This window comes from Dasypus novemcinctus, chromosome 22, assembly GCF_030445035.2.
Source record: "Dasypus novemcinctus isolate mDasNov1 chromosome 22, mDasNov1.1.hap2, whole genome shotgun sequence".
Taxonomy (NCBI): Eukaryota; Metazoa; Chordata; class Mammalia; order Cingulata; family Dasypodidae; genus Dasypus; species Dasypus novemcinctus.
The window spans coordinates 36,884,852-36,898,591 of NC_080694.1; the positions used below are offsets into that span (position 1 = coordinate 36,884,852).

The 13,740-nt window shown below is 38.5% G+C and overlaps 1 protein-coding gene across 3 annotated transcripts in view; it reads right to left on the reverse strand.

Moving 5' to 3' along the window:
* Positions 1-13,740, reverse strand: part of LYRM4 (LYR motif containing 4) — a 150,543-nt gene that overhangs the window by 39,941 nt on the left and 96,862 nt on the right. The window contains exon 3 of one of the 3 annotated variants that reach the window (XM_071210958.1): positions 11,520-11,627. The exons of the other annotated variants lie outside the window; for them this stretch is intronic. Within the exon in view, the coding sequence (XP_071067059.1) occupies positions 11,535-11,627 (93 nt within the window). The 3' untranslated portion in view covers positions 11,520-11,534. Of the gene's footprint in view, positions 1-11,519; positions 11,628-13,740 lie in introns of those variants that run through there. 3 annotated transcript variants of the gene reach the window in all.

Consider the following 13,740-nt stretch of genomic DNA (forward strand, 5'->3'; position numbering starts at 1 on the left):
ATTGATTTTTTAATGTTTTAATTTGGTTCTTTAAAATTTTTTTAAAATATATTTTTATTACAGTAGTTGTGAACTTAAAACACAATCATGCACATATATGGAATTCTCATAAAACACCTCTTCACCAACACACCATATCAACGTGTAACACTTGTTACAGATTATGAGATAATACCATCAGACTATTACCACTAATTATGGTCCATAACATACACTTGACATATACTTTCCATACTCCCCTATTAATTACACAGTATATCTTGGCATTGATGCAAGAATATTACAGTATTGCTATTTACTACAGCCCATAGTTTACCATTTACGTATTTTCCCATGCTTCTCCACATTCCTACCATGCTGCAACAGAGATGTGCATCTGTTCTAGTTCACAGAAGGACATTCTTGAATTTGTACTTTAAACACAATTCTCACCCACCCCCAGGTTCACTGTGTTATTCATTGCCTAGATTATTTTTTCTTTCAATTGACATTTACATCCCTAGACTACCTTTTTCAGCCACAATCCCATTTATAAACCAGATGCATTAGTTCTACTCACTATAATGTGTTACCATCAACTCTATCCATTTTCATCCTTTTACAGTCAGGTTAATTAAAACTTTTACATACTTTAAGCCATTTACTGAAAAGACTTCCCTTTCCCATTGCATTGCAGTATTGCCTCTCAAAAATCAGGTGACTGCATAGAGTGGTCTATCTTTGCACCAATGTTATACTATCTTAATTGCAGAGTGTAGTGTAAGTATTTCTTATTTATTTAACACCCTCCTCTCCCTCCCCCCATTGTTTGCTCTCTGTGCCCATTCGCTGTGTTTTCTTCTGTGTCTGTTTGTCTTCTCTTTAGGCAGCACCAGTAACTGATCCTGGGACCTTCCAGAGGGGGAAAAAGTTGCTCAGTCTCTTGTGTCACCTCAGCTCCCTGGTCTGCTGCGTCTCTTCTTGGCTCTCCTTTGTGTCTCTTCTTGTTGTGTCACCTTGCTGTGCCAGCTCTCCACTCGGGCCAACTAGAAGTGCGGGCCAGCTTCTGTGTGGGCCAGCAATCCAGCTTGCCTTCACTGTGAAGCCCTGGGACTCAAACCCTGGGCTATATCCCATATATCCCATATAGTAGACAGGAGTCCAATTGCTTGAGCCACATCCAATTCCCCAGCTTTCTTTCTTTACGATTACGTTGGCTGTTCTTGGCCCTTTGGATTTCCATGTCAATTTTAGGATGATCTTAGTTTCTGTAAAAAAAACTCTTTGCTAATCATTTGACTGGGACAGCATTAAATCTATTGATTAATTTGGGGGAACACTGAAATCTCTGCAATATTGAGTATGCCAATCTGCAAGCATGGAACATCCCTCCATTGATAAATACATGAAAAGGTGTTTACCTGCATAAGTCATTAGAGATTCAGATTAAAATCACCATGTGATAGATATTATTAAATATCCCCTAGAGTTGACAGCACAACTCTGTGATGAAAATGAGAGCCAGTGAGTGTATACTTTAAATGGAATGTACAAAACATGGGCCTGAATAACGCAGGAAATCCTGTGGTGGAGTGGACTGTGGTTAATAGAACAAATACGAGAATGTTCTCTCATGAACTAGAACAAATATATAACACCAATATTGGGTGTTAATTATCAGGTGGTTTGGGGGAAAATACAGCAAATGTAAGATATGGGCTATAGTTAGTTCAAAGTTTGTAACAAATGTTTCACAACAATGCAAGCTTTTGGTGGGGTGATATATGGGAGCCCTGTGTGAGGATACGCATATTTGTTTTGTAAGTTCACAACTTTTACTATACACCTACTGTTTATGTATGTTCATGTATGAATGATATATTTAAATAAAATTTTATATTAAAAAATATCCACTAGGAGGGTTAAAATGAAAAAAAGAGAGAGAAAGAGAAAGAGAATATCTGATATTGGCAAGGATATGGAACAAATGTTGAGGGAATGTATCCAAAGAACATCTACTTTGGAAAACTGCTTGGCAGTATCCTCCATCTGCATGTCCCAGGACCTAGCAATTCCAGGCCGAGAATTACTTACTTTAGTTTCCTGGCTGCTAAAACAAATACCACACAATGGACTGGCTTAACAGCAGCAATTTTCTGGCTCACGGTTTCAGAGGCTAGAAGGCTCGCTTTTCCATCTGGGGCTGGTGTCTTCTGGCTGGCTGGCAGTCTTTGGGGTTCCCTGGCTTCTCTGCCATGTGGCAGTGCACACGGTGGCATCTTCTCCTTTCCCTTCTGGTTCAGTTCACTTCCAGCTTCTGGCTTCTCCCTGTGTGTCTAATTTCCTTTGCTTATAAGGACACTTCAGCCAGGTTGCATCAAGGCCCTCCCTCATTCACTTTGGGCACATCTTACCTAACGACACCTTAAAGTTCCTGTGTACAAATGGGCTCAAGCCCACAGGCCCAGGGGTTGGGACCTGAACACGCCCTTTGTGGGGGACATGATTCAATCCCCAACAATTAGAGTTCACTAAATGACAAGTACCAGGCTCACGTCAGCACTATTCACAATAGCCTGGAAACTTCCCAAATGCCCGCTGGTCACAGATAGGATAAATAAATCACGGGCCACCTGCACAGTGAAAAAATACACAGCACTGAGAATGAGCCAGTTACACCTACATGCAGGAATATGGACAAATCTTATAAACAATATTGAGTGAAAGTAGCAATTCCACTTACATAATATTCAAAGGAGGATATACTATGTGAATTTCCTTATCCAAAATACTCAAACAGGAAAGCCAATCTATGTTAGAAGTCAGCATAGTGGTTATCCTTTTTTTTTTTTTAAAGATTTATTTATTTATTTATTTATTTAATTCCCCCCCCTCCCCTGGTTGTCTGTTCTCTGTGTCCATCCGCTGCGTCTTGTTCCTTGTCCGCTTCTGTTGTCGTCAGCGGCACGGGAAGTGTGGGGGGCGCCATTCCTGGGCAGGCTGCACTTTCTTTTCACACTGGGCGGCTCTCCTTACGGGGCACACTCCTTGCGCATGGGGCTCCCCTACGCGGGGGACACCCTTGCGTGGCAAGGCACTCCTTGCGCGCATCAGCACTGCGCATGGGCCAGCTCCACACGGGTCAAGGAGGCCCGGGTCTTGAACCAGGGACCTCCCATGTGGTAGACGGACGCCCTAACCACTGGGCCAAGTCCATTTCCCTAGTGGTTATCCTTGATGAGGCACAGTGACTACAAGGAAATACAAGTGGTTGCTGAACTGCTGATAATGTTCTCTTTCTTGATTTAGGTCCTGGGTACATATCTCTCAGTTTGTACAAATTCAATGAGTTGTACTATTATGATATTGCAGTGTTTTGTATGAATATTATGTTTAAAGTTTTCTTAAAAGGAGGAAAATAATTGGGATTTTCACTTTTAAACTGATTGACTTGTGAATAAGTCCACCAACCCAGATTTCTATGACCAGTCACCTAAACAAGATTCTTAAAATTTTTTTACTAGTATCAAAAAAGGGAAATTTTATGCCCCATAGAAGCTTTCAAAATTAGATATTAGTATTTAAATATAGTACTTTGGAATATTATTAATATCTCTTTAAATCAAGTATATAAAACTCTTTCTAAACATCTAATTGGCCATATTATTTTTACTTTGGGTTTTTTCTTAAATGATAAAATGAAGAAATAAAGGGTATGAGATACTACGAGTTTCAATGAGTTTTGTCTTCACTTTCCATTCAAAACATCACTTAATTATTCCTGACTGCTGTAGTGACCTATCAATGCCTTTGGCATGGGCACAAGGGTATATTATATTTGCAAGGAATGGGACATCATGACACATACATACCACCCTTTGAGTTATCAGTTGCAGCTGGCTGCATTAATGTCTGTCTGTCCTAATGTTTCTCTCTAGTTTAGTGTCAATGCTAAACTAATCAGTGGATGAAATTACAGACTTCTAGGAGACTTCCTTTTTAGAAATGACATAATGCAATTTCCCAATATACATGCTGCAAATGCTAGTTTACTTCCTTCCTTTCATTCTATTTCTAGAGACTATCCTACTATTCTAGAGGATCACATTTCTATAATTAATAAATAAGAATTAAAAATGATACTAAGAAGAACAGAAAAGGATGAGGCTGTTTAACAGATTCACTCAACTAAAAGGCAAGATGGACAATTTTAGTGGGTTTTTTTTTGGCAAATTATAAAGTTATATAAGATTTTAATGCAATTATAATTTGTTTCAATAAAAAAAATTGTTAAAATAGAAGAATATAAATTTTCATATAATAGAATATCAACTGTTGGAAAAGAGCTAACAGCAGAATATTTTGTTCTGTGTTTTTACTTACCTTGACTTTTGCAATGCAGTTAAAAATTTTTAAGGACTACATTACAATAACCACCACTACAAAGAGATTTGAAGTAGTGTTGAAAGCTGTGGAAAACCTTTTTTAACAACATGAAATATTTAGAGGTTTCATTTAAAACAGCATGGAGGTTACCCTACAGTGTAGAATGCAGAGAATGTTTAATAGTTCTTTTTTTAATTGGAAAAGTTGTAGGTTTACAGAAAAATAATGGAGAAAATACAGAATTCCCATGTACCCCTCCCCAACAGTTTTCCCTATTATTGACATGTTGCATTACAGTGGTATAACTTAACTATAGTCCAGAGTTTACATTAGAGTTCATTGTATTGTACAGTCTTATGGTTTTAAAAAAGTTTACTCTAGTAACATATATATATAACCTAAAATTCCCCATTTTAACCACATTCAATTATATAATTCAGTGGTGTTAATTTCATTTACAATATTGTGCTTCCATCATCACTATCCATCACCAAAACTCTTCTATCACCCCAAGAATGTGGTATATACATTTTGTTTATCCATTCATCTACTGATGGACACTGGGTTGCTTCCATCTTTTGGCAATTGTGAATAATGCTGCTGTGAACATTGGTGTGCAGGTTATCGGTTTTGAGATCCTGCTTTCAATTCATTTGGGCATATAACTAGAAGTGGGATTGCCAGATCATATTAACTTTCTGAGGAACCACCAAACTGTTTTCCACAGAAGCTGTACCATTTTTTATTACCACCAACAGTATATGAAGGTCCCAATCTCTCCACATCCTCTCCAATGCTTTTTATTTTCCCTTTTAAAAATAGTAGCTATGTAGTGGGTGTGAAATAGTATTTCATTTTTATTTTGATACGCATTTCCTTAATGACTAATGATGTTGAGCAATCTTTTCATGTGCTTATTGGCCATTTATATATTTTCTTTGGAGAAATGTCTATTCATGTCTTTTGCCTGGTTTTTAAATAGGATTTTTGTTTGTTTGTTTTGTAGTTGTTGAATAGTAGGATTCTTTTATATGTTCTGGATATTAACCCTTATCAGAGAGGTGGTTTCCAACTAGTTCTCCCATTTTGTAGGTTCTTTTTTTCTTTCAAGAGAAGTCCTTTGATTCACAAATTTTTAGTTCTGATGAAGTTCCATTTGCTTTACGGTGTTAGGGTCCACCTTCATTCTTTTGTCTATGGATTTCAAGTTTTCCTAGAACCATTGGTTGAAGAGACTAGTCTTTCTCCATTTAATGCACTTGGCACCCTTGTCCCCATATAACAGTTTGTGACTGAAAGTCTGTTTTATCTGACATTGGTATAGCTACCCCAGCTCTCTTTTGGTTATTATTATGTGGAATATTTTTCTCCATCCTTTCACTTTCAACCTACTTCTGTCTCTGAGTTTAAGGTGAGTCACCGGTAAGCAGTATGTAGTTGGGTCATGCATTTTATCCATGCTGCCAATCTCTGCCTTTTGACTGGAAAGTTTTAATCATTTACATTTAAAGTAATTACTAATATTTGATTTTTGTTAAGTCTTATACCTTCTGGTACCTCAATTTTCCAGTAATGCCTATCTCATATTTATTTCTTTTGCAGCATACCATTTTTCGTTCTTTTTCATTTCCTTCTGTTTACATTTTTCAGATTATTTCCTTTGTGTTTACCATGGACCTTAAATTTAACATTCTAAATATATGACAATTCATGCTTGCTTTGATTTGATACTAACTTAACTTCAAGAGCATACACAAACACTATTTGTAAACCCCCATGTCCCCACCAATTTTCTGTACCTGCTACAAATATCTTTACACATTGTTTGTCCAAAAGCACAGGTTTATTACTTGCTATGCATTTGCATTTTTAAAACTTGTAAGTGAAATGTGAAGTTACATACCAAAAAGTACAATACAATAGTGATGCTCTTTATAATTACCTAAATGTCTTGTTCTATGCTTGTACAAACACACAGAAACACGATCATCAATTTAATTTAACTATGCTTTGAGCTACTTCACAGACTAATTCTTCTACATTTAGGTCCACTGTCTCTCTTCCCTTATTAATTCTCATCAAACTGATACACTGTTACATATTTGCCTTTTAAAAAAAAACCTGATTCCTTTTTTCAACTGGTTTTTATCACCTTCTGCCTTTTTAATAGTCTTTCCTTTTCTATCTATAATAGCACTTAGCATGATGCTGGGCATGTAATATAAATTACAAAAACACCTGTCCAGTGAATGTTTATACAGGTTTGAATTACAAATACAATTTACTTTCTTTTTTCCTGCTGTCATGGAAGAGGCATTCTACATACACACAATGCACAGTCAGATATTCTTTAATAGCCTACTCTTCATTAAGAGGAAGTACCTGTTTATTCAGGTTATTCCTTGCTGGGCTCTGTTCCAGAAATTCATTTCTGAAGAAATATAATGCATTTTATTTTTGGTTATGAAAGAGGTATACCTTTTTTTTTTGTTTGCTTGTTTAAAATGACTGACTCTTCTGATAAAAAAATATCTATGGATAGCAAGTTATAGATAATTGTATTTTGTGTCAGAAAATCCTGCAATGCTCAAGGACTAATGGCTCCATGTCAAAGGGAGCCAGGAAACTGGATTGAAATGTCTCAAATGGAGAAAGAGAGGACGATTTCAGCATCAAAAAAAAAAGGATAGCACTTTGAATAAAAAAGAATCCCTGAGTCAATAGTGATACTTAAAAAAATAGGGAGAGGAGTGTCATCAACAGATGCTAAAACTGGGTGAAAGGTTGTTGCAGAGTAGGTCTAGGTATGACCTATTTCCAGGTCTCAAATATCACTTAGGAGTTACAAGGAGAAAGAGAGATCTTAAGAGAGAGATCAAATTTAGTATCACCAGCGATGGGACAAACTCATGGTGTATGCTGCCTGACTTATGGAAATGGAAAGCACACAACATCACCTTGCCAGAAATGTTTAACCTCAATCTAAGCATGAGGATAATCAATGAATCCGGATTGCATGACGTGATATAAGACAAGTGGCTTGGACTCTTCAAAAATGAAATGTCATTGAGAGCTTAAAAAAAAAAAAAAAAAAGGAGAGGAATGGTCCAGGTAAAGGAGATGAAAGAAACAATGTGACCAAGGACCACCAATGTGTTAATTCTCTATTGACCCTGAACTGACCAGGGTTAGGGTGTGGAGGTCTAAGGGATATTTTGAAACAACTGGAGAAGTTTGTACTGAATGGCAAATTAGATAATATTATTGCATCATTGATAAATGTCTTGGGTGTGACAACAGTCCTGCTGTTACACAGGAGAACGTCCTTGTTCCTATGAGATATGAGCTGAAGAATAAGGATAAGGTGGCCAATGTGTGCCACTGACTCTCAGATGGTTCAGGGAAAAATATAGAGAAGAGGATAGTGATAGTGACAGTGACAGGAAAAGAGGGAGGAGAGCATGCACACATGAGAGCCAGCAAATGTGGCAAATGTCAACAGGTGAGTCAGGGTGAAGGTTATACAGATTTTTAATATATTGTTTTTTTCAACATTTTCATATTCTTGAAAATTGACAAAATAAAAAAATAGGAAACAAAGGCCAATGTCCTTTTGGCTCTTGCTTGGATTCTGTGATGCTTATTTTTATGAGTCAACTTGGCTGGGTTCTGGTGTCCAGTCATTCAGTCAAAAGTTGGTCCAGTATTTGCTATGGGGGTATTTTGTAGCATCTAAGATCAACTGTCTTTAAGGTGATTACTCGTGAGAATGTGGGTGGGCCTCACCCACCACTGGAGGCCTTAAAGGCAAAGAATTGAGGAGTCTTGGAGAAGAAGGAATTCCGCCTCAAGATTACACCCTCCACCCTTTTGAGTTTCCAGCCGAAGGAATTCAGTCTCAAGACTTCAACATCACTATGGACTAGAGTGGACTTACTGGTATTCTTCTATAGACTTACTGTGATTCTAGCAGTGGAAGAAATTATATCATTGATGTGGAGGCAGTGGCACTGGAGGTCCTGAGGTCAGGGAGAGAGAGAAGAGGTGTAATATGGGGGCATTTTTGGGACTTGGGAATTGTCCTGAATGACACTGCAATAACAGAAACAGGCCATTATATATCTTGCCGTAATCTACAGAATTATGTGGGAGAGAGTATAAACTACAATTTAACTATAATCCATGCTTAGTGGCAGTGCTCCAGAATGTGTTCATCAATTGCAATGAATGTACCACACTAATGAAGGATGTTGTTAACGTGGGCAAATGTGGGCAGTGTAGGGAGAAGGGCATTGGGAATCCTCTATATTTTTCATGTAACATTTATGTAATCTAAAATTTTTTTAAAGTTCAAAATTACTCGTATGAGAATTTCCAGCGTCTGGCCTGCCCAACATCTTTCAGATTTCCCAGCCCCCACAATTGTGTGAATCAATTCCTTACAACAAATCTCTATATCTACATCTACATATATTCTGTTTTTGTTTCTGTGGAGAACTGTGATTAGCAGACACCTAATCTTTTTTTTTTTAAGATTTATTTTTTTATTTATTTCTTCCCCCGTCTCCCTGTTGTCTGCTCTCTGAGTCCATTTGCTGTGTGTGTTCTTCTGTGTCCACTTGGATTCTAGTCAGTGGCACCAGGAATCTGTGTCTCTTTTTGTTGCATCATCTTGCTGCATCAGCTGTGTGTATGCGGTGCCACTCCTGAGCAGGCTGTGCTTTTTTCTCCTAGGGTGACTCTCCTTACAGGGCACACTCCTTGCACATGGGGCTCCTCTATGTGGGGGACACCCATGCGTGGCACGGCACTCCTTGTGCACATTAGCACTGTGCGTGGGCCAGCTCACCACATGGGTCAGGAGGCTGTGGGTTTGAACCCTGGACCTCCCATGTAGTAGGCGGAACCTCTATCAGTTGAGCCAAATCCAGTTCCAACACCTAATCTTATGGCTTCTAGGACAGCAATCAGGGAGATGATTTATCATTTTAGGATTCAGCAAGGAGGTAAAACTGGTCAGAATAGGAATGCAAGAAGGCGAGTAACACAACAAAAGGCCTGAGCCAAACCTGGCAGGCAGGGTATAAGTGTGCATCCTCAAGCTACGAAAAAAAAGTAATACAAGGAGACTTTCAAAGGCATGGCCAACAATACAATGAAATAGGTGGAAATGAGCTGATAAATATTCATGCTTGTGGAATGCCTTCTGCAGTCCATCTCACTGGATCACTCACTCCCCTGCTTTAGACCTTTCTCAGTTCCCTGCCATCTCCAGGATAGTTTAAGGTCAGTATGCCTAGAGTCTCTTGTGATTTGCAGCTGCCCACCTTCCTGTACTCAGCACTCTCTCTCCACTCCCCCCACCCTCCAGCCGACAAACTACTCATATCTCCTAGAATATTCTAAACATCTCTGCCTTTTCAGACCACTCCTCTCTCCCCCTCCCCCTGCCTGCCCACCCCTTTTGTCTACTTGGTGAACTGCTCCCTCTTCTCCCTGACCCCAAAGCCCGCACTCAATAACTGCTGAAGGCCAAATGTGAGTGCAATTCCTTGGGTATCATAGTACTTAAACGTTGGGACTGAAGAACCAGATATGTAGAAGAATTGACAGCAAATGTTGGCGGCAGTAGCAGGCAGGTTTTTAAAATTTTCTTTTGAAGAGCATATTGTGGTTTCTCCTTTGGTTACAAAAGTAATCTGTATTACTGGGGTAATTTAAAAAATTTCTTAATAATATAGAAAGAGACAAAGAAAATAAAGGTAATCCACAATTTCATTTTCTAGGGATAATCATTGTTAGCATCTGTGAATATCCTAGTCTTTTATCTATATACATATTCCTAACTTAATTTTTGTTAGTTTAGGATTATACGACATGTACTGTTTTTTTTTTTTTTTTTGAGGTACCAGAGCTGGGGATTGAACCTGGGACTTCGTATATGGGAAGCTGGTGTGCAACCATGCACTGAGCCACATTGGCTACCCTGAGTTGGTTATTTCATTTGTTTGCTTGCTGTTGGTTTGTTCCTTTTTAGGAGGCACCGCGGACTGAATCTGGGACCTCCCGTGTGGGAAGCAGGTGCTCAACTGCTTGAGCCACATCTACTCCCTTACATGTACTGTTTTATAACTTATATATTAAAACTTAAAATAGTTCATAAACACTTGCCCATGCCAATAAGCAGTCTTCTTTAATACATTTTAATGGTTGAATAAAATTAAAACCTTATATTGGATCATAATTCACCTAGGTTAAGTATCTACTGCTGGAAATTTAGGTCTTAAAGTTTTTCACTATTATAAACAATGTTGAGAAGAACATTCTTAGACATGGGTTTTGTTTTCCCTAGGACAAACTCAAGAGAAAATGCTGCGCAAAAGGACATGGATATAGTAAGCACTTTTGATAATACCACCAAGATCGTGCCAATTTGTTATCTGAAAGCAAGCTCTTCCTGGCTCCCCCTGTCTCCTTCTTGACAGTGGTGCAAACAAGTGGTGGCAAGAAGAGCTGCTGGTGGTGGCTGAGGGTGAAGGCCCCTGGAACAGATGGGAGGTGCTTCCCTCCCGAACCCCTGCTTCCCTCCCCTGCTCAGTCTTCCAGGAAGAAGGGGTTGGTGTTTGCCCCTGGTCAATTTCAGATCACAAAAAGACCAAATTAGCAGGGTTAGGACCCCATCCTAGAGCTTGGAGAGCAATGCCATGCCAAGCATGCTGCCCTAGACATATCTGAGCAAACAGGAGAGTCTGTGGGGTAAAGGTATGAAATTTCTTTTCATACCTACACACCATACATATCTCCCACTCGTTGAAGCCTCGTTTTCCCACCTTGAAGGCACTGCCTGTCTAGGGTTGCAGTTCACAATTGATAATTATAGGCTGAAGTCTTTGCTTACCTAGTTACTGCCTATTTCTCTTACCATTTGGTGGGCCCCAGGGGGAAGCTCCAAGGCAACAGATAACGTAAGGCAGCTTTGAGAGAGAAGCTTCTGAGAAGTGACCAGCAAGGGTGCTGTGCAGGGACTTATTTAGGGACAATGGTCCATCACAACTACTGCCAGGGTGCAGGGGGACTGCAGCTCAGGGAGGGCCAGGACCGCTGGCCTGAGGAGCTGCAGATGAAAGGGTTCAGCAACGACGATGGAAATGGAGTTTCAGGGGAGAAGATTAACTTGGCTGAGATGAGCAGGGCAGGCTGATGGGAGAAGTGATTCCCAATGTGATTTCCCCTGGCATCTTTGGATGTGAAGGGGTCTGGATCTAAGGAAACGGCAAGTAAAGGCCAATATCACATCCACTTCATTTGAAAGCAAGAGTTTCCTTCTCCCACACCCCTAGAAAAGCTCATGGAAATAGCACATTATCCACAATAAAGTGGCACAACTGAATTCAACCAGCAATTTTTCTTTTTTCTTTTAGTTGGACTTATAAGCAGTTGGCGTGATAACATGCAGATGACCCTGTGGTTCACAGCTGTGGGGTGAAGACCAGGGGCGCCAGGCTCATAGCTCCTGGACTTAAATCCTGCCTCTACCATTTCCTAGCTGTGGAATCTTGCTTGGGCTGTCTACAAAGCCCCCTGTGCTTAAGTTTCCTCATCCGAACTGGGAATGAGTAGTACCTCACAAAAAAGCAATTTGTATAAATAAGGTAATTTACATCAATACATATATTTATATAAATAAAAGATATAAAAAAGGTATTTTATATAAAACTAAGGTAAATTTATCATAAGGTCAGAATTGTGCCTGCCATGTGGTAAACACTCAATAAATGCTGGTTATTATTGTTATTGACAGCTATAAATTTCTGATTAACAAAAATGCCAAAACAGCATTCTGGGATACATAGTGAAAAACAGATGGGGCTGGTGGTAAAAAACTTGAGAACCACCTGATAAAAGCAAAGATGCCACTTGGGTGGTCACTAGGTTAACACAAGACTCTAAACTGAGCGGTTAGTACTGGGGATGTAATAGATTAGAACAGAAATAATGAAATAACTTCATTTTTAACTGGTTATGAAGGCAAAAAAAAAAAAAAAAAACCCAAAATTAAAAAAGCTAGGACAAAAAACAAAACAAAACAAAACCAAAGAACTAGGACATAGCTGAAAATAAAAGACTTAACTGGAGTCTATGGATTAGGTTCAGGAGTTGGTAAAACACTTGAAATTGCATATATGCATTTCCCAAAGGCATATCCAAAGCTTAGTCATATGTGTCTGTGACCAAAAATATAATTTAAGATGAAAACTACTTTGCTCCTTTTATTCCTTTTAAATAGGTTGTAATAGCAACCGATTTCTGTAATATCATACCACAGGAGTAACAAAGTAGTACGATATTAAAAACAAACATGATTTTATAAAATGTTGTACATCAAAGAACATTATCAAGAAAGTGAAAAGACAACCGACAGAATGAGAGAAAATAGTTGCAAATTATGTATCTGATAAGGATTAATATCCAGAACATATAAAGAATGCCTACAACCCAACAAAAGTACAAACAACCAAATTAAAACCTGGGCAAAGGACTTGAAGAGATATTTCTCCAAAGAAGATATACAAATAGTCAATAAGTACATGAAGAAATGCTCAACATGATTAGTTGTTAGGGAAATGCACCATAATGAGATATCATTTCATACCTACCAGGAAGGCTATTATTAAAAAAACACAAAAAATAACTGTTGTTGAAGAAGTTGAGAAATAGGAATCTTTGCACAATGCTGGTGGGAATGAAAAACAATGTAGCCACTATGGAATAGTCTGCAGTTCCTTAAAAAGTGAACTGGGCAATTCACACTTATTTATATACCCCAAAGAAATGAAAGTAGGGACTCAGATACTTGTATACCGATTGTAACTGTAAGTTTCTATCCCAAATAAATACCCTTTCTAAAAGCCAAATGATTTCTGGTATTTTGCGTCAGCATCCTTTTGGCTGACTAACACAGAATTTAGTACCAGGAGAGTGAGGTCATGCTTCGAAATGATAAAAAATGGTGGAATAGTTTTATGAATGGGTAAGGAATATTTTTTGGAGGAATTGAGATGCTTGATAGAAAAGACCTAGATTACTTTGAAGAGATTGTTGGTAGGAATATGGATGCTAAAGGGACTTTTGATAAGGCCTTCGAAGGAAATGAAGACACTATTATCGGAAACTGGAGAAAAGACAATCTGTGTTTTAAGGTTGCAGAGAACTTAGCAAGATTGACTCCTAATGTTATATGGAAGGCAGAATTTGAAAATTACAAACTTGGACATTTAGCCAAGGAGATATCCAAAATAACTGTGGAAAATGTAGCCTGGTTTCTCCTTGCAGCTTATAGCAAAATGTTAGAGGAATGATATAAACTAATAACTG